At 45.6% G+C, this 27,297-nt stretch overlaps 1 protein-coding gene across 1 annotated transcript; it reads left to right on the top strand.

Moving 5' to 3' along the window:
- The first annotated feature begins 3,935 nt into the window (after positions 1-3,935).
- On the top strand, positions 3,936-25,455 carry SCAMP2 (secretory carrier membrane protein 2). Its single transcript, XM_006888294.1, has 9 exons — positions 3,936-4,055; positions 16,098-16,166; positions 16,575-16,664; positions 17,753-17,870; positions 18,453-18,581; positions 19,251-19,410; positions 20,797-20,898; positions 24,928-25,048; positions 25,321-25,455. The coding sequence occupies exons 1-9, from the start codon at positions 3,999-4,001 to the stop codon at positions 25,453-25,455; spliced, it is 981 nt and encodes a 326-aa protein (XP_006888356.1). The 5' UTR covers positions 3,936-3,998.
- Positions 25,456-27,297: the final 1,842 nt, after the last annotated feature.

Below are 27,297 nucleotides of genomic sequence, written 5' to 3' on the forward strand. Positions count from 1 at the left end.
AAATATCTCAGTCACAAAAGGATAAATACTGCATAATGCCACTGTTGTAAAATGGGACTGACATCGGGGTTAGGAGGAATCTGAGAAAAGGGGGAATAAATAATGTATACTGCATTGAAACAGATGAGGGAGAGAACTGTTTAGGTATTATTGTCATGACAGGAGTCCAGAATGAAGGCTGCACAGTGGAGTGGACTTGGGCAGAGTGATTTATAACAATAAAAGAATTTTTCTTTTACTTTTCAAAGAGAAGAGTGAATTGGGTGGGAGGTGTGGTCAGGGAGAAAAGTGCAAAAATGAATGAATGGATATACCAAAGTCTCTGTAAACATTCATTACAATTAATTTTTAAAAAGTTTAAAAAAGAAGAGTTAATCTGGATATTAAAGACTTTTGAGATTTGCAACAATGAATGAATAGTAATCCAAGTTCTTTATAAACTTACAATATAATCTCAATAAAAAAAGAACTAAAAAAGTATTTTAAAAAAAGTTGTGATTTAGACAGAGTTTAAGCCAGTATGTGGGATGGAAGAAATAACAAATAATTACTAAATGCTTATTATGTGCTTGGCATTATGTTAGTGTCAGAAATAGATTTCTGCACTATATAATAGTCAATATATTTCACATTGCCTCTGGCCTCCTGAAACTTACAGTCTAGTGACAGAGACAGACATAAACAAGTACTTATCTATTGTTGTTGTTATGTGCCAAGTTGACTCTGACTCATGGCAAGCCTATAAAGAACAGATCTGAACTATACTTTATCCTGTGCATCCTTACTATCTTTGACATGCCGGAGCCCGTTGTTACAGTTACTGTGTCAATCCATACATCTTGTTGAGGGTCTTCTCTTTCTCTAACTTTCTACCTTTCCCAGAATAATGTCTTTTTTTTTTCTTTTCTTTTAGCATAATGTCTATTTCTGAGGACTAGCCCCTCTTGACAACATGCCTAAAGCATGTACGATGAAGTTTTACCATCCTTGCCTCTAAGGAGCAACCAGGGTACACTTCCACCAAGATAGACATGGTTGTTCTTTTGACAGTCCAAGGACATTCAAAGGCATCAATTCTTCTTCAGTCACCCTTATTAATTGTACCATACAACTACATAATTACAGTCTTCAAGGTAATTATAAAGGAAAAGTAATAGGAGAGCACATGATGTGGGAACCTGAGCTAACCCAGGGAGGCATCTAATATGGGATTTGAAGGAAATGGAGGTATTAATCCTGGGAAGATTGGGGGGGCACGGTTTTAAAGCACATAAAGTAGAATGAACAACATTGTGCAAGACCCTGAGAAAAGAGAGAACTTGGGAAGTACGAGGAACTGAAAAGCCACCAGAAAGGGAGATGAGGAGAGGGCTAAAAAGCTGATCCTAGGGAGCTCTGGTAACTTAGTGGCAAGAAGCTGCACTGTAATTCCAGAGGTACACAGTTTGAATCCACCAGATGCTCTGCTGGAGGAGGGATAATCTCCTCCTGTACCAGTCAGATTCGATTTGACAGTACACACACAAAAATATAATAATTTTAAAAAAAAATAACTGGTCCTACGGAACTTAAGACCATATTTAATCTTGTTTAGATTCACAGTCAACATCCTTGGTACCAACAATGAGGAGATCAAGAGACATATAGTATTGGGAAAGCCTATGGTCAGGGATTGCTCCAAAAGTCCTGAAGAGTAATGATGCCAGTTGAAAGACTAAGGTTCCTGATTCAAGCCATAGTCTTTCCAATCATCTGCTATGCATCTGAGAACTAGACAATGAATAAGGATGACAAGAGAAGAACTGATGCATTTGAGTTGTAGTGTTGGAGCTGAGTGCTGAATATCCTATGGATTGTCAAAACAACAAAACAGATATGTCTTGGAGAAAGTGCAACCAGCATGTTCCTTGGAGGCAAAGATGGTGAAGCTTCATCTCACATATTTTGGACACATTATTCAGAGAAGTTATCCTTGGAAAGGGACATCATGTTTGGAAAGGTAGAGGGTCAGTGAAAGAGAGGAAGATCCTCAACAGGATGGATTGATTCAGTATCAGTAACAATGGACTCAAACATGTTGAGGATGACAAGGATGGCGCAGGACAGGACAGAGTTCAGATCTATTGTTCATAGGGTCACTATGAGTTCTACTCAGCTCTATGGCATTTAACAACAGCAGCAAATAGCTCAGAGTAAAAAGTGATAGTGACTGAATTTAGTAGCAGCAGAGTGAACAAAGAGAGCTGTGAACAAATATATTTAATTGGGGAGTGCAGGAGCCTGGGTGGTCCAAGTGGTTTTTAATCCTAATTTGAGAGTCAGTGGTTACAACTCACTCACCCAGCTGCTCCATGAAAGATAGACCTCATGATCTGTTTCTGCAAAGATCATTGCCAGGAAATTCTATGATCAGATGTCGACAAACACATGAAGAAACGCTCAAGTTCATTAGCTATCAGAGATGCAAATCAAACCAACAATGAGGTATCAGGTCACTCCAGGTTAAAGAAAAACCCTCCCCATTGTTGACTAAGACATCAAACAACAGAGGTTGATAAGGGTGTGTAGCAATTGGAACTCTCACATACACTACTGGTGGGAATGTAAAAAGATGCAACCTCTAGGTAGAGCAGTTTGGAACGTCCTTAGAAAGTTGGGAATAGAAATACCATTTTACCTGGCAACCCCACCTACAACTAGGTATATATCTCAAAGAAATAAGATCTTTAACACAGACATATACACATCCATTGTGCAGTTTTCTGCACTACTATTCATAATAGCAAAGAATTGAAAACAACTCAAGCGCCCATCAATGAACCAAAGGCTAACCAACATTCACACAATAGAATATTATGGATCACTAAAAAATAATCTAGATCTTGTGAAACACTGAACAACATGGATGAAACTAGGACAACTATGCTGAGTGACAGATCAATCCCAAAAGAATAATACTGGTATTAGCTCACTAATGTAAAAAACGAAAAAAATGTTTAGACACATAATCTGTCTTGAAGCATTAACAGAACAGGGATGGGACGGGAAGAAGGAAGCAAGAAGCAAATCAGCAGTATTGGTATTTAAAAAAAACCAACTCTGTGATGTGATTGATATGAAGAATTAATCACCTCCTCCAAAGCTGACAGCTTAATCGTGCCACTCCTTCGTACTGGTACATCTCATAGTGAATGAGCCTGTGTACAACAGAATGAAACACAACCCTACCGTACGTTTCCTTATAATTACCGCTGTACTTCAGCACACTGCATCCACTGTGTTAGGTCTTAAATGCCTTTTGGGCCAGGGATATGAAATGAAAAGCTTGTTTACAACAGGGGGCTCAGCTCGGTAAAGGGCAACCAGTTTATGGTCCTGTCTCTGAGAGAGCAAGGACGCCTCTGCTGAGAGGCAGGGGGGGAGGTAGGTCTTTTCGGGTTAGGAATTCCATCCCTAAACCCGCAGAAGTAGACTCACACTCCTTACTTCCCTATGGTCGGCCCACTTACTCCCTGAGACAGACTTAACAAGGAGAAGACTTAGCAGCGTAGGACTCCCTGCTCTTGCTCTGAATTTTTTCACTCGGTCTAAATCTCTACTATCCTTTAGGGCCCCAAATTTGGCCTCCAGGAAAGTGAAGAGTTAAGTGTCCTGCTCCATTTTGAGGAATATACTTAAGAAATATAAAATCTGAAGCTAGATAGGCAGCTGGGGAGAACTCTAGCCCCGTTTCTGGCTCCCAAATCGAGCGCTGACCTCAGAAGCAGTAACCACCCAAGTACTCCAAGATGACCGCAGCTCTGGGATGAGCTGGACGGAGGGGCGGAGCGGACCTATGTGACGTCACAGGAACACGCCCCTCTTGGGAGGACGCTGCGCCTGCGCCAGATTGGCCTCCTCGCTCCCGGAAGTGGAGGGTCTGCAGGCAGAGTGCCGCTGGGTCTGGGTGCCGGGTGACAGCAGCGCTCGCGGAGCTTGCCTGTCGGCCCCCAGCCAGCATGTCGTCCTTCGACACCAACCCCTTCGCGGATCCAGTAGACGTAAACCCCTTCCAGGTAATGCCCTCAACAACTGACACCTCTTTCTGGGGCCAAGGACCGCCACCCGGGCCTCTTTCGCGAGAGCCTGGAGACGTGGCGTAGGAGGGACGGGCTATTTGGCCAATTGGAGAGCGAGATATGAAGGCCAGCCTATCTCAGCCCTTGGGGGGCGGGACTAGCTGCAGGTGGCCTGGCGGAGGGGGCGGGGCGCGGTAGCCTGAGGATAGGTGGGGTTTTTTAGCACCTGATGCACCCCTTTTAATTTAGCACTATTGAGGAGGAGGACGGAAACAGCCTGGGCAAACCCTCGAGGAGATTTTCCTAGTGTCAAGAAGAGGAGCCCGTCTATGGGGAAATACTACTACCACATCTCGCAGTTCTAGGAGAGAAACATGCCTTGAGTCACCTTAGGAGGGAGTGATATCAACACTGTGAAAATGTTGAATCTTCTGATTGGAGAAATGTGGGAAGACCTTCTCCTAAGCCTCCTTCTCCTCTCTCTCCTTCACTCACTTAAAACAACTAAACAAGTTTATTGCATGAAGAGCCCTTGAGGATTGTCAGGAAGTGAAGGCTTGGAAAAGATGGGCAGATAGTCCAACTTGGGGAAGAAAAACCCAAACCCTTTGATAAGAATTCCACACCTTGGCCATGAGACTAGTTTGGAGTGGTTTTTGATCAGACAGAAAGAACCTAGATTAGAGAGTAAAGAGAAGTGAGGAGGTTCAGAAAATCTCCAAATAGGAGCAATATTGGCCTGACTGGTGTGGGTGTGGCTGTGGGTTGACAGTAGTTGAGATGCACTGGTCTATGAGCTGGTCTGACCTTTTGGACTAACAAGAAAAAAGACAATATTCCTACTTTTTTTTTTTGGCAAAATGTGTTGTATGAGTATTCCTACTTCTTAAAACTTTTCTACATTTGAACTGAGAGTACAAGGATCTTGTGATGAAATGCAAGGAAGAACTCCAGTTAGATCCCAAACCTTGTGCCTCTTGTTGCATGTCGGCTGAGAATAATTTTGGAGGTCTGATCAGTGTTTTATGAGTGCTGCTTTGTCAAGATGTCATCAGGCATAGTTTGTTTTGCATTTTACTTTGCTTTTTGGTACTTTATTTTAGTCATTGGCAACTTCAAAGTTTCCTGCAGGTGTAGGGGAAGTGCTTGGAGAGGGCTTTCCTGTGGCTGACAGCGTGAGCTTCCCCACCACGAATCCCTCAGAGGATTAGAGCATGACCTTTCTGATCAAAGACAAAGGAGATTGAAAAATTATACATTGTCAGGAGAGTGAACACATTATACTTATTTCTTGGACTCGGGGTGACTTATCCAATGGGAGCCCTCCAGGCAATTTTTGTTTGCTTGTTCCTTGTAACATCTGGGAATTCTGAGCATTTCTCTTGTAGCTTAATGCTTCTTGACAGAACCTTTACAAGGACCTTGTCTCTTATGTAAGGCAGTCATCTCTAGTAACTGTAAAGGAACAACTTTTGCATTTTTTCCTATAGTGTTTTATGGTAACTGTTTCCCTTTGATTACACAATTGGTGCATAACACCAGAGTTTGGTTATTGGTAAAGAACTCGGTAGCTTTTTGTGTGTATGATGATTTGCCTTTTTTTCTCCCCTTCCCCCAGTCCTGTTGGGATCAGAAATAAAATGTTTGCTATTTGACAGGCAGGCAGGCAGTCAGCTGTTAAGAGATGCAGAGAGCTCATCTCCGAGGCTGCCAGTGAGCAAGATTGTTGGACTGAGTCCTGCTCTGTATTAATAGCAACTTGACAGTCTCAAACCACATCTCTAGCGCCAGAAATGATTGTGCAAACTATGTTAGAAGTAACTTCTGCACTCAGCAAGAAGAGCTGTCTCTCAGGCAGCCCCAGGATATGACAGGACAGGAAGCAGCTGTGCTCCTATAAACAGGAGCATCTGGTGGGGAATCCTGTGTGGGAAGAAGGGAGCTGGCTGCCTTCTTCTGGGCTGACTTTTTCCTCTTGGCACAGGATTGTATGGTGAAAAGCAGCTTTGGAAGTGAAGCTTCTGAGCTCTTTCTAGTTAGAGCTTCCATCCTCTTCTTGAAGTGGCAGTTTCTGCTTTCCTGACTACCAGGGCTGGGACTTTGGAAAGGTACAGCCCTTGGGTTACTGGGTGTGAGCCCAGCTTCATTTACCCAGGGTGTTGACATCGAATTCAGGAAACAGCAGTTAAAGAGCTGATAGGCTTAGGAACCATTACACTGAATCATCCTGCAGAGCAAAGTTGATTTTCCTTCATTCCATGAAATAATGTGGATATGCTTAGCATTCAGAACCCATGGTTGACTGTTAAAGCTGGAAATCACCTCAGAAATCTGTTCCAAACCCTATAGTTTATGGAGTTGAGGAAACCAAGACCTCAGTGAGGATGACACATGATGAAATCATTAGCTGATTAGCAGGAAGGGACCCAGGTTTGGGTCTAATTCCCAGGACAGAGCTATTTTAGAAGCTTTTGAAGCTCCAGTATTGATAATACAATGCCCTGGATTTATTTTTCCTCCACTAAGGAAAGCCACGATCCATCTTGTTGTTGTTATGTGCCATTGGGTCACAAGCGACACATAGCATCCCTATGCAGAACAGCTCTGAACTCTGCCCTATCTGGAGCCAATTCCATTGTCTCCAACACCCTATCCCCATTACTGTCAATCCATTTCATCCAGGGTCTTCATCTCCTGCACTGTCCTCCCACCCTTCCAAGCATGATGTCCTTCTCCAAGAACTGGTCCTTCCTGGCCACATGTCCAAACTATGTGAGAAGGAACTTCAAAATCTTTGTCTCTAAGGAATAGCATGGTTTCACCCTCTCCAGCACAGACCTGTTTGTTCTCTTAGCAGTCCATGTTATTATATTCAGTACTCTTCTCCAGTATCACAACTCAAAGACATCATTCTTCTATAATCCTTGATCATTGTTTAGCTTTCTGATACATAGCAAGTAATTACAAAGACCATGGCCTGGATCAGAAGCACCTTAGTCTCTAGACTGACATCATTGCTCTTCAGTACTCTGGAGAGGACCCTGACAGCAGATTTTCCCAATGCAGTTTGTCCTTACTATTCTTGAAATGAGAGTGCTAGTAGTAGTGAAAAGAGTAAGTTAATATTGACTATTTCCCGCTAGCATGTACACATGGAATTACAGAGATTTCATTGTGCTTTTTAAGACAGCAATTCAAAGCAACCTGTGCTAAATTATTTTCTGTATAGCAATACACTTGAAAAATGTTTGGAGGTTTGTTGTCAGATAAGTTTAGGAACATCTACCTAGTCTCTTTTTCTTGACGATGGACAAGATCTGCTGGTTTGTTAGAGGTCCTGAGGCATCCTCCTCCATTGAAGTAATTTACTCAACTTTTTTGACCCAGCACCTCTCCATATTATTCAACCATAGGACCCTTTAGTTTCTAGCTCTTGTATTATCCTATAAAATACCATGGGTGCCTTTATTTCCTTATTCTCCTTTACTGGCCCCTTGCCTCCACCCCCAACCAGTGCTGTGCATGTGTGTTTGATGATCTTTACTAATAGGTATAATTGTGATTATTCTAAAATAATATGCGAAGTAAGGCAACTGTGAATGGAAAGTTAAGTCACAAGAATGAACAGAGGTTTACCAAACTGCTAGGAGGAAGCAGGAAATTTCAAGCCATGTGTTGCAATTTCACAGCCTCTCTTGGCACACCCTAATTCCTCTGCTCATTGTGGCACATCTGCCTTGTACCCTGTGGATATACGAATCCCGCCTTTTCAGTAAAGGCGGTGGTGCAGTGGTAGTTAAGTATTTGGCTACCATCTGATAGGTTGGAGGTAGTTCAAGCCCACATGCTGATCTTTGGGAGAAAGATGTGGCAGAGTGCTTCTCAAAAATGCTGATTTCTAGGGAGCTCTGGTGGCCTAGTGGCAAGACGCTGCACTGCAATCACAGAGGTACGCGGTTCAAATCCACCAGATGCTCTGCTGGAGAAGGAGGAAGCAACCTCCTCCTATATCAGTCAGATCTGATTTGATGGTACACTTAAAAATAATACAATAAAAAATGCTGATTTCTGGGTCCTGCAGTGTCATAGAGGGGTTGTGAGTTGGAATCAAATTGATAGCAAGTGGTCTGGTTTACTGTTGTGAATAATAAATATTGCAGTAAACATGGTATGCATAAAAGTGTATTCATGTCATGGTTCTGGTTTTTTTAGGGCATGATACCTAGTAGTGGGATTGCTTGTCCATATGCTATTTCTATTTCTAGCTTTGTAAGAACACACCATAGTTTTCATAGTGGTTGTACCATTTCGCATTCCCAAGGTTTGGTTTGCTTTGGACTGATTGCAGAGTCTCTTCTTTCTAAATGGTTTTCATTAAGTCTCATCAGTGGTAGAGGGGCTATGGGTTGTACTGTCCTTTTTCTTTTTCAACAGCCCACCAAAAATCACGATGCCAAGAGCTACTTTCTTTTAAATCATTTCTGGTGATTATTCCAGGAGGACTGCATTGATTGCAAGGAGTGGGTGGAATAGGTGATGGTGCTGAATAGAGAAAGCCGTTTAGTGTTCTTAAATTGACAGATCACACAAAATCCACTTTCACACATTGCCTTCTTGCAGTTAAGAGAAAATCTTAGTACTGTGGCTGCTTCCCAAGGATTTAAAACATTTCTCTCCAGTAGGAGGAGGAAGAGGTGACAGAAACAAGATTTGGATATGACAAAGTTACATGAAGTTTCCTGCACAGACACTTAGAAAACCAAACAGAACAACTTGCCATCCATTTGATTCCAGCTCATGGCAGTACCATGAGGAGAACTGTCTCCACAGAGTTTTCTATGTCTGATATTTTGAAACAGATCACCAGGACTTTCTTCTGAGGCATTTCTAGGATGGTTTGAACCACTGACCTTTCAGTTTGTGGTCAAGCACCTGACTGTTTACTTTGCCTGAGGATTTCTGCACAGTCGCTTAGGGCCTTGCCATTTCCCAGGGAAGGTTGGGTCCCACTTGATTGTAGCTTTTGAGAGTTCTCAGATCAATCAGATGGACTTGGTATGGAACTTTGCCTGTGGTTAGGAGCATTGTCTCAAGGTTCTCATAGTTTGGCTGTCTACAGATAGCTGTCCTTGTGGGGTCTTCCTGATTTTCACCTCTCTTCTTTGGGTGGAAACTCTGGAAGTTGGCACCTGGAGCCAGGCTGAGTGATAGAAAGCACTTAGCTAGAGACAGGTGACCTTTGACTCTTAAACTCATTAAGTTTCTTTTGGAAACACTTGCTGGTATAGGATAATCCTGTGTTCAGAGAAATGGTAATATTTAACTAGGACAAACCCACCTAGAGAAGACCCACCCCGAGAGGAGTGGCGTGCACTTGAGCAAGATGTGACCCTTTCAGCAAGTGCCATTTTGAGACACACTTAGTGCGCATCACTGAGCACTCTGCTCTGCAGAGCGGTGGAGGTGGACACAAGGTGAATGGACACAGTATGTGATTAATGACCTGCCAGAGCTTCTGATCTGACAGGAGAGCTAAGAAATGCTCACTGACAATGACAGCACATGGGGTGGGTAGGATAGAGCGGTCAGAATTTGCTGGAAAGGACTGTGGAGATCTGAAGAGGAAGGGCAGAGCCCTGTGGTGAAAAGGGCTTGGACTGAGAAAAGAAAGCATGGCAGGTGGATAAAGGAGCGAGTACCGTGAACCAAAATTCTCTCCTGCACGTTGTCATTTCTGTAGACCCATAAGCCTTCTATTGCTACCACAGCCTCCACTGCTTCACTCTCACATTGAGTGGTCTTTTTCAGGAGCAGTGAGCCTGGGACGTGTGAGCTGCTTGCAAGATATGCTCTTATTTGAAATGCTTTCCATCCTTGACTGCTTTAATGTCAAGGGTTCCCAGCTGGTTTTTACCTCCTGTTTTAGGGGTTGAGGGGTGCTCCTAAGTCCTGTCCTCTGGCCTCTTCTCACTTTAGACCTCTCTTTTTTACTCCACTTGTGTTCTACGCCATGACTTCCTTCAGAATAATTCATGTACCAATGACCCTAAGATAGAGATCTCTAGTCCTCACCTTTTTCCTGAGCTGTAACACAGTACATTTCCAGCTCTTAACTGCCTGTATCCAACTAGATACAGGCATACTTTGGGTTTGTTTGGGGGTTTTTGTGTTATTTTTTGCTTTGCAGAGGTTGTTTCTCATAGATTGAAGATTTGTGGCAACTCTGCATCAGGCAAGTCCATCAGCACCATTTTTCCAACAGCATGTACTCACTTTAGGTCTTTTTGTCACAGTTTGGTAATTCTCATGAGATGTCAAACTTTTTTGTGATGTTCTTTCACTTTTAAAGGCTAGTGTAAACATAGCTTTTTTTATATACTGGAAAAACAAAACGTGTGTGACTGACTTTCTACTAATTGGCGATACTCTCTTTATTTTGGTGGTGAGGAATGGAAGGTGCAGCATCCCTGAGGTACGCCTGGATGTTCCACTGAGCCTCCAGTCTGACTTAGTATCTTCTCAGACTTACGCACCTTCCCCCTCCCCAAAAAACAGACCACCTTCTCTTTTTGCAATCACTGATTTGTCGTGGTTAATGATGGCACTAGTCACCTGTCACTCAAGGTAGCTAGAAGCCTTTCAGCTTCTTTTTCCCTTCTGTTCTTATCCTGTAGTCCTTCCATCCCCCAACCAAATTAGAGTTGCTGTGTACATGATACCTACAGAGAAGGTAGGGTTCCATCCCCAGCTGCCATGTCTTACTCCTCACTCTCACCCCCAGGTTACAATCTGTCCACCGTCATCTTTCCCCACCTCACTGCAGTCCCTTCGCTTCTGGCAGTGATAAGATGGTCATGCCCACTTACACCCCTCTCTGGTTGTTCCCCATTGTGCACAGGGCAAAGTTCAAACCTCCATAGTCTGACCCCAGTGTCTTCAGCCTCCTCTCACTTTGCACACCTGAAGCCCCCAACCTCCACAGCTGTCTCCTGTTTCCTGAACACGTCCAAGCTCTTTAGAAAGATGCAAGCTCTGTGCCTTTGCAGATTTTGCTTGTCTTCCTCTCGCTTGCTAAATTTCCTTCATCTCAACATCCCCCTCCGATACCACCTCAGTGAAGCCTCCTCTGACTCACCGTTGTTGTGTTGTACATGTGACCCGCCGAGCCCATGTTCCTGACCTGCTTCAAGGAACATGGTCGGCTATGAGGAAGGACCCTCCATGGAGACCAAGGTGAAGTCTCTGGCATTTCACATAGAGAGAGTGAAATCTGGCTAGAACTCATGCTTACTGGAGCACACCAATGGGGCTTCTTACCAGAACATTCAGGTTAAACCAAAACCTGACTGTTTCTGCCATTAAGGGATATGCAAAAAGTGTACTTGGTTTGTTTGGAATATTTCAGTTGTTTCCTGCTCTCCCCCCTATTACAAATAATAATGCACTGAATGCCCTGGCAGATGCAATGTTTTACATGGTTTTATCATATTTCCTTAGGACGGACTCTCAGGTTAATTATGTGCTCTTAGGTTAATTGTGTGCTTAGGACCTAGCCCCCCATACTTGGACAATTGCTTCATCTCCAAAGCTAATAGGACATCTTAGAGGCATCAAATTATTAGTGACTCTTCCTTCCCAGAGAGAATGACCTGTGCTTGTCTTAGCCCAGATGGTATTTATTGTTAAGTATTTGTGATCTGAAGCAAAATCTCCACACTGGGAGCTTGAGTGGAGTGCAGGGTTGGAAAATAGAACAGTGCTCACACATATCCAGGGCCTGTGAAACATGTAGGAAGAAAGTTCCAAACCGTTTTAAAACAGAACTCTTCCAGACAGAGCTCCAACCAGCTCTACCCTCCTCTTGTCTTTTATCTGACACCCAGGTAGATGGGAATGCACCCTGACCTAGAGCTGTGGTGGGCCTCACCAGCTCAGGCTTTTGTTCACTTCCTCTCTGCCTTCCCTTCAGCCCTCCTCATTGTCTTCCCTCTACTCCGCTTGCTTTCATCTGCTCTGACCTCTGTGGCAGTACACATCTCACCTGTGGTCCCTCACACACTCATCTTTGCTTACCAGGTTGTGACTCTAAAGGGAAGAACTGTGTATCACTCACAACTGCTACTCACTGTGGCTGGATGGGAAAAAAAAGTAGTTTAGGAACTTTTTACTTGTTACAAATCCAGTAAAGGGCTTTAGCCTGTCTGAGTCATTCAGGCACCATAGGGGTTTTAGGTTACTTCTCCTTTGTAGGTGAAACTTAGCCCTTACCATCCTTTTAAACAACTACTTGACCCACTTAAGAAGAGCCAATTGAAGCTTGGTGAATGAGAAGAAGCATTGGTGCTGTTGATCTGGATTAAAAGCTTATGGTCCTTAATTCAAGCACGTCACTGTGGTACTTATTTGCAAGGCTCTCTCTGCATGCATCAGAGAGCTGGACAGTGACTAGGGATGATAGAAGGAGAATTGATGCCTTTAAGCTGGGTGCTGGAGTATTGAATATACCATGGACTGCTAAGAGAATGAACAGGTTCGTCCTGGAGAGGCTGCTCCTTGGAGGCAGGGATTCTGAAGCATCATCTGACATACTTTGGACCTGTTGCAAGGAGAGACCAGTCCTTGGAGAAGGGCATCATGCTTGGGAGGGTGAAGGGACAGTGCAGGAAAGGAAGACCCTGAATGAATGGATTGATTTGAGTGACTGGGTTAATGGGGGTAGGTGTGTCAGAGACAGATTAGCCCAGTATAGAATAGGGTTTAGGGCTGTTGTATACAGGGTCGCTGTAAGTCTCAGGTAACTCTGTGGCACATAACAACACCTCTCTGCATGTGTCTTACCAAAGATGTTCCCAGAAACCATCGTTTTAAAGGCCAGGTGTACAGAACCGAGCAGCAGGCGTCACTCTGGTCATTCTCTGGCCTCGTCATCAGAGTCCCTCTGGAGCTGGTTCGTTCATTCAACCACATGCATGTCAGAGTGTCTTCCTTTGTGGAAGTGCCTGGCTTTTGGGAATGCACTGGTGACCAAGAGGGACCTGGGTCTTTTCCTCTCAGATTTATGGTTTTATGTATTTACAGACAGGTTTTATGTGTTTCAGACAGAATCTGACTTAACCATGACCTCTGAGATTTTGGGCACAGTAATTCCCCTCTCTGCTTGGGCTTTTTCTTCCAAAAAAGAAAAACTCCTCCCTCCCAGGGTTAAATAAGAAGGTGTATACTCTTCCTAGCTAGATTCTTCATCTGAGCCACAGAACACAGAAACTGGTTGGAATGAGTTTTCTCAGTTTTCATAAGGATGAACTAATGCTATTCTAGATGTACAGAGGAGAAAGTAATTCATTATGGACAATGAATACTTTAGGGAATTAGTTCTCCTGAGAAACTAGGCACACAAAAGCTGGTAGAACATTCTTTTCTGACAGTTTGGTATCAGTGGCCAATTATAGGTTTTCACTATAGTGTCAGCGTGTCATAGCCTGGCATGTAGTAGACACTTAGTAAGTGTCCGCTCTCGTCTTGATCCCCTTTTCCTTCCCCACTCTGACCAGGGCTCAGCTTTTCTTGAAGCCATCCATATCGTTTAGAAAGAGTCCATGTAGGCGAGCTCTGATGGCCTAGTGGCAAGAAGCTGCACTGCAATCCCAGAGGAGTGAGGTTCAAATCCACCAGAAGCTTTGCTGGAGAAGGAGGAACAATCTCCTCCTGTACTAGTCAGATCTGATTTGACTGTACACACACACAAATAATAAAATAAAATAAAAAAATTAAAAGAAAGAGTCCATGTTGTCTTATAAGGGGAATACTCATATCCCACTGTTGTTCCCCAGTAAGGTGCTTCTAGTGCAGCTGCTGTGATGCGGGTGTCTTCCCTGTCCCTTTGCTTTGGCATTTGGTCAGCGTTATCTAGAGAGAATAGGAGACTACAGCTGTCAGCTTTGATTTTCAGAGCTGTGCTCTGCATTAGGCCCTTCACTAATACCAGTATGGATTAGGACTGGGTGCATCTGGCACTGACTGGACTGCTTATGTACCTTTCTAGTAGAGATAATAGAATATGTTCATGGTCGACCCACTCAAGGGCCCAGGGACCAAGCCTTTAAGATTTTAGGAAGAAAAAAGAAAGGGGGGGGGGGAAAGGAGATACTTACATGGGCAGAGCAATCAGTCTTCCATCTCATACTCCATTCCTAGAAACTCCTTTTAACTGGCAAATGACATGACTTCGGGCCTATAGATGCTTATTAAATGTGTGACCTTGGCCAGGTGTTTGTGTTCCTGTACCTAAAAGTATTCTCAGAACCACTTTTCTGTTCCCCCTCCTGTGGTGAGTGACTCAGACTTGAGTGACCTGTTCCTCAGAGGGTGGATCTAATTTCCATGATTTTGGCTCTCACTCACTCACCTGTGGCTTGGTATCTGCAAAGTTTAAAGAGGAACAGATACTGAGCCCCAAATCTTCCTCAGGAGGCCAGACTCATAATTCTGGAAGAAAAATGCCAGTTCTGTCAACAAATAACCTTAAGGCCTATGCCTCCATTTTCAAGTGGCCTCATCACTCTGCCCCAGATGCAAGGACCACCCAGAGCAGGGAATGTTGGCTCACAGAAAGGACACACGTGTGATATCTTTTGCAGAGGAAGTTGGTGAGGAATTGGGCCTGCAGAGAATAATCTACTCCTGTGAAGAAACAGAGAGTGAGATTGGGCTGTGTGCTCAGCTCTGGGCTAGGCTTTGGGAAGGGCTGCCACCTGGAATTGGGGCTCAGATCAGAAGATCCAGTTAGTGAATGTCAAAAAGAGAACACATTCAGTGCTGACCCTCAGTGTTATGGATGTTCAGAATGGGCAGGAAACCCCCACTTTGAAACCTGGGACAAGTTCTTCATTCACCGTGGCAAGTGCAGTTTTCTCCGTCTGTCAATTCAGGGCTTGATCTTATCTGATGTTAACATTGTGTCTAAGAGATTAGTCTGCAGAGGCTTATCACCAATGGTAAGGCTGGCTTTGAGCAGCTGGATGAGCAGTGAGGGTGACAAGGTGCTGAGAACAGGAACGCTGCACTTCCAGGCCCCCAAGGCTAGTTTGAGTCTTGTAATAGGGTTTGGCAGCATCTGGTGGCAGTCTCCTCGCCCTTCACAGCTATTCCTCGCAAGCCAGGCGTCCTTGGCAAGCTGGACTGAATCCTATGTGTGTCAGAGGAAGACAAGCCAGCTCCAGGTCAGCAGGACGTCTACCTGCTGAAGACCAGCTAGAGCCCTGTGCCAGCCTGGTCTGAAGGCCCAGCTTCATATGGTGATCAGAGGGGAAAGGGAAGAAAAACTCAGCAAGACTGGATGGAGGACACTTTTGCATTCAAAATAATAATCATAATCAGGGAAGGAGGGGAAAAGCCAGAAAGTATTTTGAGATTTGTTTTTGTTTTTTTTTATTTCCAGTTGAGCTCTTCACCTCTCTACTTATGACAGGTTTTGCCTGCTTTTGGTAGGAAAACGTAGCTAGCCAGGGGCAAGTGCTCCAGAGCCTGAGCTTTGTTGAAAAAAATTAAGAGGAATAAATGCTTTTAGCCAGATATTAAAGAAAACCAGGAAGAAAGGTTATAAAGTGAAAAGTAGAGTTCCACCCTCACCATCACCTCATCCCACGCACAAAACAACCCACTCCGTGGAGGTAAATACGGTTAATGGTTTGAGCTCTGGGAAGAGTGCTGAGAAGGGCATGTTGGTGTCTGTTCTTAGGTTTCTTTCTGGGTGTAGAGCTGATTCTGTGTTGCTCCTGGGGAGCCAGCTGGGCTGAATGCCTCATGTTCTAGAAGTGGGAAGAAACTAGCGTGGGTAGGGGCAGGCAGAGGTCCTTTGGGAGTGATTTGTCCGGGCACTAGAAAGGGCAGTCCACACCTCACTCCGGCTAGATGTCAGCAGGACTGCATGCTGGCCCAGAAGGGCCAAGAGTTGGTGATCCCTCAAACTGGCCACACTTTTCCTACACTTCACCTGAAAGTTCCTATCTCTTCCAAATGGTTATTTTTATGTCTTCTCAGGATCCCTCTGTGACGCAGCTGACCAATGCCCCCCAAGGTGGCCTGGCTGAATTCAACCCCTTCACAGAGGTTGGTGAGCATGCTCTCTTTCTGAGTACCCTGGCGCTCTGGGTCTTGCTGGGGTTTCTGGGACAAGGGGTCTTGGCAAAGACCATGAACTTGGGTGGGAGTGAGGAGGAGAAGGTCATCAAAGGCTTTCTGAAATTCTCCCCTTGGGATCCATGATCTGAGTTTCTCCCTGAGCAGAACAACCTCCCCTGAGGAAGGGAGAGGAGTGTGCTCTGGATTCACCTAGGCCCAGGGATGCTGGGTTTGGGGTCTCATTAGATAGGGAGTAGCAGAGGCCCAAGTCAGGCCCCAAGGGAGACAGAGGCCAAGGCCTAGCAGTGTGTATGCTCTTGGCGTCAGGCTTGGAACTCTGCTTGCTGTGTGTGTGCTTGCCGTAGTCACATTCCTCTTCTGATCTATCCCACACAGACAAATACAGCAACAACGGTTCCAGTCACACAGCCTTCACAGCCGGCAGTGCTCCAGCCTTCAGTGGAGCCAACACAGCCAACACCCCAGGTACTTGACAGAGACCCTTGGGCCTTTCCTCTCCAGTGAGGGGCCCCCTAGACTAGCAACTCAGCCCCGAGGCTAGGGTAGGCAGAGCACCTTCATCTCTGGCTCCCTTGGAAGGGTCTTCTTGCTGATTTCTTTAGAAATGATCACTTTAATCTTTAAAATGGTAGGGACCACCTGGCCAACTGATAATGCTCTCCCTGCCAGATCACCCACCACTCTCCAACTTCTCTTGGTATCTTCAGAAACTGTATCTGCTTCTGCTGTGCTGCTCCAGAGGCAACTCAAACCTTTGGCTTTGTTCTCCCCTCTTCAGATCTCAGAATCTTTTCCTCAGTACCTCATATAGTCCTCCCTGCCCTCATCTTTTCCTTTGTCCCTTCACCAAATACTGTGATCTCTTTACAAATGAGCAGTAGTACCCTGGACAAGAACGCCTGGGCCCTGGGACCAGTTCTCTGCTCAGCCTCACTTAAAAGCCTTTTCATTCTGGACAGCAGATAATGTTTGCAAGCGATGCTTGTGCAAGTTGATGAAAGGCCAAGCCTACAGGGCCTTCCTAGGCAATAGCTGGTCATAGCTCAGCTGATTCTCTCAGGAGGTGCTTAAATAGAAATGATGTTCAGGTACCTGTTCAGCTTCAGGAATCAGTCTTCCCTCCCCTCTGATGGCCAGCTTTCACTGCTCTACCTTCACTTAAAGTCCTCCAGGCTCTTCAGAGGAGGCTTTAGTCCTGGTTTCTGGCTACAGGCTAGACTCTTGGGGGGTCCTTTTCCATTTGCTTCTACCCCTAAAGGTAACAGTGTAACTACATGCCTGAATCTAGTGTGGAGAGGAGAGGGAAAGCCACTGGAGATAGTTCAGTCTCAGGTGTAGGGATGAAGGCGAGAGCTCTGGTGCTTCTAAGGACCCTGAGGTAAGATGGGGCAGTGAGAGGGACTGTAGTACCCAAGATACTCTTGTGTGGCTTAGACTTTTCTGGGATTCCCTGCTGGCTCTCCTACCGTGGGCAAGGCCCCTCTTCCTTCCCTGACTGATGCTATCCCTCTTTTTTTGCATCTGGTCGCTCCCTCTGCCCTCGTTCCCTCCAGGCTGTTGCCTCTGCAGCACAGGCAGGCCTGCTTCGGCAGCAGGAAGAGCTGGACAGGAAAGCTGCTGAGCTGGATCGTAAGGAGCGGGAGCTGCAGAACTCTGTGGCCAATTTACACGGTAAGAGAGGCTGCTGGGACTTCTGAGGCCTGTGTTGTGGGGCCAGAGAATTTCAGGAGCTCTGTAGGGAGGACCCTCCCTGGATTCATCCTGAGCCAGCGTGGGCCTGGAGCAGCCTCAACAATTTTGCTGAGCTCTTGACCACCTCAGAATGCTCTGTGTGGGGTATAGCTGGAAGCTATAAGTCAGGAGCCTGAGTAGAGTCTTGGAGGATGTAGTTGATTTGTGAACTCCTTTCTAGCTCTAAGTGACTTTGGTTCTTGGATAGAGTGGGAGCATTGATCCCACAATTCCTTGCTCATGACAGTGACCCCTGTTATTATGTGTATGGGCTGGTTGTTAATAATCACGTATGCCATTTTGCCCCTTTCTTTCACAGTGAGTTTGGGTCCATTGTCTAGGAGTGAGCATCTTTGTCTCTTTGTACTGTCACCCTTTTCCTGTCCCACTGATGCTCCATGAAGATCCTGGGCCCCAGCTCTGGAAGCCCTGGTTTGACCCCACAACTGGGCCCTTTGTACACCCCTGGATGCTGCTACTGAGGCTGGGCCTCATCTTGTTTGCTCTTTCTTCTCCACATAGTGAGAGAGAACAACTGGCCACCCCTGCCGTCCTGGTGTCCCATCAAACCCTGCTTCTACCAGGATTTCTCCACAGAGATCCCTGCCGACTACCAGAGGATATGCAAGATGCTCTACTATCTGTGGATGTGTGAGTCCCACTCCTGCCTTGGGGAGCCCACGGGTGAAATGAAGCGGAACTCTGTCCTCTCCCTGCTTCTCCCTAATTCACAGAGCTTCCTCCTAGCCTTCTGTAGCTCCACCCAACCTCGGGCTGGACCCGGTGGGGAGGTACCTTGTGCCACAAAATTTATTCTCCCTGTCTACTCCTGTCCTACCTACAGGAGTATTCTATACCTATCTAGGTAGGGTAGGACTAGCTAACTGAGCTTCCTGGGGAGCTCACTGTACTCAAATAATTCTTAGGTTAGAGAGGCAGTTGCCTCTTCCCTGTAGAGCCCCAGGCTTCTAAGAATGAACAAAAACAAAGGCTCCTTCTGTAGTTGTAAGCCATCTAGGGCCAGGGAACAGAGTTGCAGATAGACGTTATTTCTCAGGGATCAGTTCTGAGTCTGCACTCACCCACCCTTCCCCCAAAATATCTGGGTTCCCTAGCCTTCCTTAGGATCTTAGCTTAGGATCCTGTGTGTGATCCCAGAATACCAGGATTTGGGAAATGACCTTGCCTAGAGCCTTCTAGTGTTTCTGTAGCTTCATACACAGTGTGGATCTCATGTCCTCTCCCAGGGAGTGACATATCGGGAGCCCTTCAGCCAGCCACTCTGATACAAACCCATCTTAATCTCTCTTCCCTCCACAGTGCATTCAGTGACTCTGTTTCTGAACCTGCTTGCCTGCCTGGCCTGGTTCACAGCTGATGCTTCCAAGGGAGTGGACTTTGGCCTCTCTATCTTGTGGTTTCTGATATTCACCCCTTGTGCCTTCCTTTGTTGGTATCGTCCCATCTATAAGGCCTTTAGGTAAGTGGGCTGTGGCGCTGGTGAGTAAGATTAGGTTGGCACTTCAAGTGGGGCCATAATGCCTGGAGCCCTGTCCCAGTCTTAGAGCAGATTAGAATGGTGACAAGTTCCCATTCCCACCAGTGGAGCAGACAGGGATCAGGGGCTTGTCCTTGCATTAGGCCTGAGAGACCCAGAGAGCAGGATCAGGAGCCTTGCCTGCCCTCTGAGGCTCTAGGTTCTGTATCACCATCACAGCCTGTCCTGGCTCATTTTGTACCTCTTCCTTTCACCTCGCTTTATTTCCTTACAGAAATGAGTCTACCTTACAGACCCACAGGGCTTCTGAAATGGTGTCTCAGACCTGATATTTCCAAGCCTGGAATCCTAAACTCAGCTCATTGCCATTGAGTTGGAACTGACTCATAGCTAACCCTCCAGTTGGTTTTTAGAAGCTGTAAATAGCACAGGAGGAATTGCCTATCTCACAGAGCAGCTAGTGGATTAGAACTGCCTCTCTTTGGATTGGCAACACCACTTCTTAACCTCTAGGCTACCAGAGCTCCCTAGGCCCAAGGCAGAAGGGGTGGGTTGGTGGCTGGACCATCCCATGCATTTAGCAGAGGACTTAAACCCTAACTGTGTTCTAGGCCGCAAGGATTCAAGATAGAGGAGTTCAGCCCTTTTGGAGTTTTGTCTGGTGTTTCCTACTCTACCCACCCCTACCATTTTTATCTTTAGAAATTAATATTTTTGGTGGTTTGTTTTTTTTTGTTTTTGTTTTTGTTTTGAGGGACGTCATGCTTGGGAGGGTGGAGGGACAGCGCAGGAGGGGAAGGCCCTCTATGAGGTGGATTGATTCAGTGACTGGGGTAATTGGGATGGGTGTATCGGAGACGGTGTGATTGGCACAGGACAGAGCAGAGTTTAGGGCTGTTGTACATAGGGTCGCTATGAGTTACAAGCAACTCAACGGCACATAACAACAACATTATGAAATACAAATAAATGCTCTAGGAAATGGAACATAAAACTCTATTATTTTCTGAGGGAGAGACTCTTCAGCTCTGGATTAGAAACCTTTTAGATTGGAAAGCAGTAACTAGTAAGCTCCCCCACCCCCCACGTGTGTGTGTGTGTGTGTGTGTGTGTGAGTGTGAGAGAGAGAGAAAGAGCGAGCGAGCACAGTCTTCTCTAGGCAGTGTGTGAGTGAGAGAGAAAGAGTGTCTTCTCGCGGCAGTGTGGCTGGTGTGTGTGTGTGTGAGAGAGAGAGAGTCAGTCTTCTCCAGGCAGTGTGGCTGGTCACCTGGGCTGGTCTCCTTGGTTTTACAGCTGTCATGTCATATGAGGAATACAGAGGGACATGGCCAAGGTCCTCTTGTGACTTTTTATTTTCTCTCTCCACAGGTCAGACAACTCTTTCAGCTTCTTCGTGTTCTTCTTTATATTTTTCTGTCAAATAGGGATCTACATCATCCAAATGGTCGGCATCCCTGGGCTAGGGGACAGGTGAGACCTGAGGCAGCACGGAGAGAATTAAGCTTTAGATGTGGGCACAGCCTCTTCCACCCTATTGTCTAGCTCCCAGATGACCCTCCTCCCACCATAGCCTGGAGATGGGTGGGTGAATCAGTATGGTTGTGGGCCAGGCTGTCTGCCAGGATGCCTAGTTCTTCAGCAGCAGTTGCTTACCGTCTTACCTTGTTTGTCATTTTCTGAAATGTCATGAGTAAATCTACCATAAGTCCTTAATCTCCCAGTGTTGTGCCCTGCACTGAACTGGAAACTCCTCATCTTCTGCCCCACCTTCCTCCAGGCTGGTTCAACTTCACAGGCCCCAGGAAAGTGCTGTGACTTTCATCAGGGCTCCTGTGATTCAGATGAAGGCACCTTCCCAGAGAGGCTGCTTCTTGCCACCCTCTTGGACCATAAAGCTGGCTTGAATTTCTTGGATGCTGCAGTTTTTAGTTCAAAATTAGTCTCAAAAAGAAGAGCTGATGGCTGATGTTTTTCTTTCTGCCCCAGTGCACAGGGCACACTGCAGAAAGGTCGGATCAGCACTGTCAGAAAGGCTGTACTATCTTGGTCCCCTCCTGCTACCAGAGTTGGCAAGTCGCAAGCAGTGGGGAGGACTGGCTCACCTTGCACCCCAGGCACACTGTCCTGCTCTTCTTGTCTTGTTCTTTCTAGTCCAGTTCTTTTTTTTTCTTTTCTTTTCTTTTTTTTTTTTTTTTTTAACCAGTGACCTCATTTCATTACTCACGAGATCCTGGCAGACAGCTGTGATTAATAACTGCTGATGTTTGCACCTTCAACCTGGGAATCAGCAACTTGGGTTCCCTTCCTTATTCTGTCCTTTACTGTGAGAGTAGATGAGCTTTGCAGTCTCCAGCTCTTTGTGCCTTTCTAGATAGAGCCTTCCATGGCCATTCTTTCATCTGCCTCACCTTCTCTTCTTTGTGGTTATTTAATATATATAACAAAATACAATTTTAACTATGCTAAAGTATCTAATTTGGTGGCAGCTAGTCCATTCACAATGTTGCTCACTACCATTCCTTTCTAGTTCCCAGAGGAAACACTACAACCAATAAGCACTCACTCCCAGTCCCCTCTTCCACATACATCCTCTGCTTTTTTCTCTCTGAATTTGCTGATTCTGGGTAGTTCATTTACATATAATAGGTGGTTTTGTATGTCTTACTGTTTTCCATTTGGCAAAATGTTTTCAAAGTCCATCCATGTTGCAGTATGTGACAATACATTGTTGGTGTTTATGACCAAATAATATTCCACTGGATGAATATACAGCATTTTGTTTCTTCATTCATCAGTTGATGGATATTTGGGCCTATTTCTGCCTTTCGGCCATCATCAGAAGTGCTGATGTGAATTTTCATGTGTAAGATGTGTTTACCTATTACAGTTTTTTTGGGTATATGACCTATGAATGGAATTGTTCAATGAGGAACTATGAAACTTTTCCCCAGCAGCTGCACCATTTCACACTCTCACCAGCAATGCTTAAAATTCATTGCTGGAGAGTTGGAATCAGCTCACAGCTGACCCACCAAAGGTTTTTCAGAGACTATACATTACATGAGAGGAGAGTGCCCATCTTTCTCTTGTTGAGCAGCTGGTAAATTTGAACCACCTGCCTTTGGGTTGTCCACACAACCCCCAAGTACTAGGCCACCAGCAGGAGGTCCCAGTAACTCTACATCCTCACCAACAATTATTTTCCATTTTAATTTTTTTTTTACTATAGCCACTCAAAGTGTGTGGTATCATTGTGGTTTTGATTTTCATTTTCTGAATGACTAATACTGTGGAACAACTTTTTATATACTTATTAGCTACTTGTATTTTTCTTTTGGAAAAACATATGTTCGAATCTTTTACCCATTTTTAAATTGAGGCGCTTTTGTGTTGTTGACTTGTAAGAATTTTTTTAAAATTTAATTTTATTAATTTTAATGAACATTTACAGAGATTTTGGATTTCCTTCGTCATTCATTCCTTGTTGCACTTTTCTCCCTAACCACCTCTCCCCACCAGTTCACTCCTCCCTTTGAAAAGTAAAAGAAAAATTCCTTCATTGATATATAGTCCACTCCCTCACCCCACCCCCACCCCAAGTATACTCCACTATGCAGCCTTAATTCTGGACTCTTGTGATAACCGTAATACCTTATCATATATCGCTTTTAAACTGTTCTCTCCCTCATCTGTCTCAATGCAGTATACGTAATGTATCCTGTTTTTCTGTCTTACCGCAACCCTTATGTCAGTCCTGCTTTACAATAGTGGCACTATGTAGTATTTCTCTTTTTATGACTGAGCTATTCACTCAGCATAATGTCTTCCAGGGTCACCCATTTTGAATAATATTGCATAAGTTCCTTGTTTTTCAATGCAGCATAGTATTCCATTGTGTGACTATACCACAGCTTCTCTATCCATTTGTTTGTTCATGGGCACTTGGGTTGTTTCCAACTCCTTGCTATCGTGAACAAAGCCGCAGTAAACTTGGGTGTGCATATATCTGCTTGGGTAGCAGTTATGGTCTCTTTGGGGTATATTCCCAGTAGTGGAATTGCTGGGTCAAATGGTATCTCTGTTTGCAACTTTTTGAGAAAGCGCCATACTGCCTTCCACAGTGGTTGCACTATTTTACACTCCCACCACCAGTGAATAAGGGTTCCAGTTTCTCCACAACCTTGCCAGCATTTGTTGCTTGCTGTTCTGTTAAATTTTGCTCTTCTTACTGGGGTGAGATGATACAGTTGTAAGAATCTTTTTTTTATATATTGAATACTCTGGTGGCCTAGTGGTAAGAAGCTACAGTCCCAAAGGTATGGAGTTTGAAGCCACCAGCTGCTCCGCTGGAGAGGATGGCCAGTCTCCTACCGTGTGATTTACTGCTTCTGAAAACCCTGCTGGAGGGTCGGTTAGCTATGGGTTGGTTCCAACTCCATGGCAAACAACAACAGCAACCCCTTATCAGATGTATAATTTGCTGATATTTTCTCCCATTCTGAAGATTCTTTTCACTGTCTTGATAATGACCTTTGACACAAAATGTTTTCATTTTTACGAATCTCTATTTTGTTTTGATGTCATATCTAAGAAACCAAAGCCAAGGCAAAAATTCAAGAGTTTACTTCATTGGCTTTTCCCCCCTAAGTTTTACAGTTTTAACTCTTGTATTTAGGTCTTTGACCAAATTTGGTTTCTTTTGTTTTTATATGTAATTTGAAGTAAGGGTCCATCTTCATTCTTTTCCATGTGGTTGTCTAGTTGTCTCACCACTGTCTGTTGAAAAGACTTTTTTTTTTCCTTTGAATGGACTCAGCCTTTTTATCGCTTTCAATTCTGTTGATCTGTTATGTCTGTCCTTATGCCATTTGCCAGACTGGTTTGTTGTTGGTTTTTGGTTGTTTTTTTTTAAGCATCTTGTAGATTTGAACAATGTGCCTTTGGTATCGCAGCACAGCTTCTTGCCACTAGGCCACCAGCTCTCCCTGTGCAAACCTGTTTTGATTATCATAGTTTTATGTTAAGTTTGGAAATAGGGAAGCATAAGGATATTGTCCCCTTTTACAAATGAGGACAGTAGGTAGGCCTTAGGGAGTGATGTGATTGAAGAAAGAGCTTAGGGAAGAAGGTAGAGGGCCCTTTTGGAAAGAACAGGGTAACAGTGGGTTGTCTAGTGATGGTTCTTCTTGGGGGCCACACCCTCAGACATAAGTAAGTGCACCTTCCATACCCTCTCCGTCTACTCCCGAGCATGAGAAACAGGCCCAGTCTAGTGCTACTCCTTTGTGAGGGCAGCAGTCACTTCTTCCCTCTCATGTTTCATGGCACCAGGATTCCCGTGTGAATCCATCTGAGGCCCATACGCTCAAAGAAGCCTGGTCTCTCACAGGCCAAGTGCATCTAGGGCACAGGGCTGAGTGCTGCGAGGATGCCCAGATGGTGGCAGGACTCGTCAGCCACACTCACTTAAATGTCTCTGGTTTCTCCCTCCCTCTGTAGTGGTTGGATCGCAGCCCTGTCTACACTGAAGCAGGACCCCTTGGCCGTGTCAGTAATCATGATGGTGGTGGCTGGCTTCTTCACTCTCTGTGCCGTGCTTGCACTCTTTCTTCTGAAACGGGTGAGTAGAGGAGAGAAGGACCTGGACCAATAGAAACCACTGCTTCTCCCACCAGGGCTAGTCTTTATCATTGCACTCAGGTCCTCGGGACATTGAAACGTCTTTATCACTGCAGTTGGGTCCCCTGGGCATCCTAAACATCCAGCAGCCTCCTTAGTGGCTCTAGGTAGATGTCAGTAGGTTTGGCTTCCTAGAAGCCCTTTTGGAGGTTTAAACTAGCAAGGTTCCTGGGGTACCGCTCATGTGCCACTCATGCCTGCCTCTTTCCCCAGGTGCATTCCCTATACCGACGGACGGGGGCCAGCTTCCAGCAGGCCCAGGAGGAGTTTTCCCAGGGCATCTTCAGCAACAGGACCTTCCGTGGTGCTGCCTCATCTGCTGCCCGAGGAGCCTTCCAGGGGAATTAGCCCTCCTGGCTCTGTCGCCTCCCTCTGCCCCAGCCTTTTCTCTCACTTGCCTTCTGAGCTGCACTTTCCGTGGGTGCCTTATATGGTGATTATGCCTAGCACAGACCTGAGGAAGGTCTTGCCATGGTTCTTCCTGCTCCCTCAGCAATAAGCTCTCCCACCTGAGGGGAAGTGAAGGGGGAAGGGACTTATTTTTACATGAGAAAAGAAAAAACACCACAACATTCTTCTCTGGTGGTGGTTTGATAGGGTTCTGCTGTCTGTCTGGAAGCAATGAGACTGAAGTCTCTCTACCCCCACCCTAACAAACACACAATATTGGGTGTCATTGGCTGCCTTGGGCAAACCCCCTCTGGAGTCTTACTTCTTCCAGGGTCCTGGGACTCTATACCAGGAGCCTAACCTAAAGATGGCTGCACAGAGCCAGCCTGTGTCTTCCACTCTCTGAGCCTGCCTTCTTGCCCAGGCTCAGTAGCTCTCAAGAGTTACACTTCAGAGGAGCTGCAGGTTGGTCAAGTGGTCAGCTCTCTTCCCCAGACCACTTTGGGATGGTTCCTGGGCTTCCACAGCCTCTGTCCTGGCTGTCCAGCCTCATCCATCCCTCTTTTTTCCTCACAGATTTTTTGCCCTTTAGGCCCCTGGTGTGGGCTATACCTTCCAGAGCCCTGTAGAGTCATCCTTGGGCCTTCCTGCTTCAGACTCACTGCATGTTCAGTGGGGGTTGAGATTTAGGGGGTGGCAAGGGGAGGATTTAGAGGACATTGCCCTCACATTGCTCCGAGCCTCTAGCAGTCTTCTGGGAGGGTGAGGTCTGACTCTCCTCGTGTGGTTTGTTTGACTTTAATTTGTCTTGACTTCTCATGAGGCACAACTGCCATTTGCCTTAGCGTCAGATTCTGACCCCTCCTTTCCCATCTCCCATTATTAATAACGAGCTTGTGTGACCTTTGGAAAGAGCAGGGCAGGGTCTGAGCCCAAAACTGTACCCTTCAGAATAGATTGAAGAGCCATTTTTCTGAAGATTCCAGACTAAGCCTCCAGGGTTCACCCATGCCTCCAATAAAGTCTAGGTGACCTTTTACTTGTCCTTGGAAACCAGGAGGTGACACTGTGGTATACTCTGAGAAGTCTCTGGTTAGAACCTACATGATATATATGGGCTGAGGGCCTTCTAATCAAGGTAGCCCACCACCTCCTGCGTCTGGCCCCTGAGGCTATCAGCCCATTTAGCCCCAGACCCACTGAATGATGAGTGACCAAGGTTTTGTAAACTCTTTCTGATATTTCTCCCCATGTACAAAATGTATATGTTTTATCTCAATTTTTGTGCTTAAATAAAAAGACGATTTTCAGACAATACTGGTCCTAATGTCTGGTGGTGGACTTGGGAGCACAACATGGTGTGAGGGGTGGGGGGGCTGAGGGACTCCAGCACCAGAGGGAGATGTAGAGTGCTCCTGCATCTGGTCATCTGACTCCTTGTCTGGTCTGAAGCAAATCATGCCCAGGGGAGGGAATGACAGATGGAATCCCTAAAAAGGACATCCTGTCCTTTTCCAAATGTCTTTCGTTGTCTCGATACTACATTGAGCTTCAGGTCTCACTAGGAGCCGTGTGGGAACGGGGAGGGGCCTCTTTGAATCTACTACTGCCACTCAGGATGAGATCGGTGGGAGTCCCCGAGTGACCTCGTTTGCCAGGCTCGACTTGTCTCTGCTAGGTCCGCAGGACTTGGGTGTCTGTGAGAGAAACTGACTGATCACGTGATTTACAGTGAAGTCTGGAGAAGAGACTCGGGCGGGATGAAGGCAGCAGACAAAGGGGAAGGGCTGGGGCGGGGAA

Source organism: Elephantulus edwardii, unplaced genomic scaffold (assembly GCF_000299155.1).
Source record: "Elephantulus edwardii isolate Elephantulus edwardi_28Jun2011 unplaced genomic scaffold, EleEdw1.0 scaffold00066, whole genome shotgun sequence".
Taxonomy (NCBI): Eukaryota; Metazoa; Chordata; class Mammalia; order Macroscelidea; family Macroscelididae; genus Elephantulus; species Elephantulus edwardii.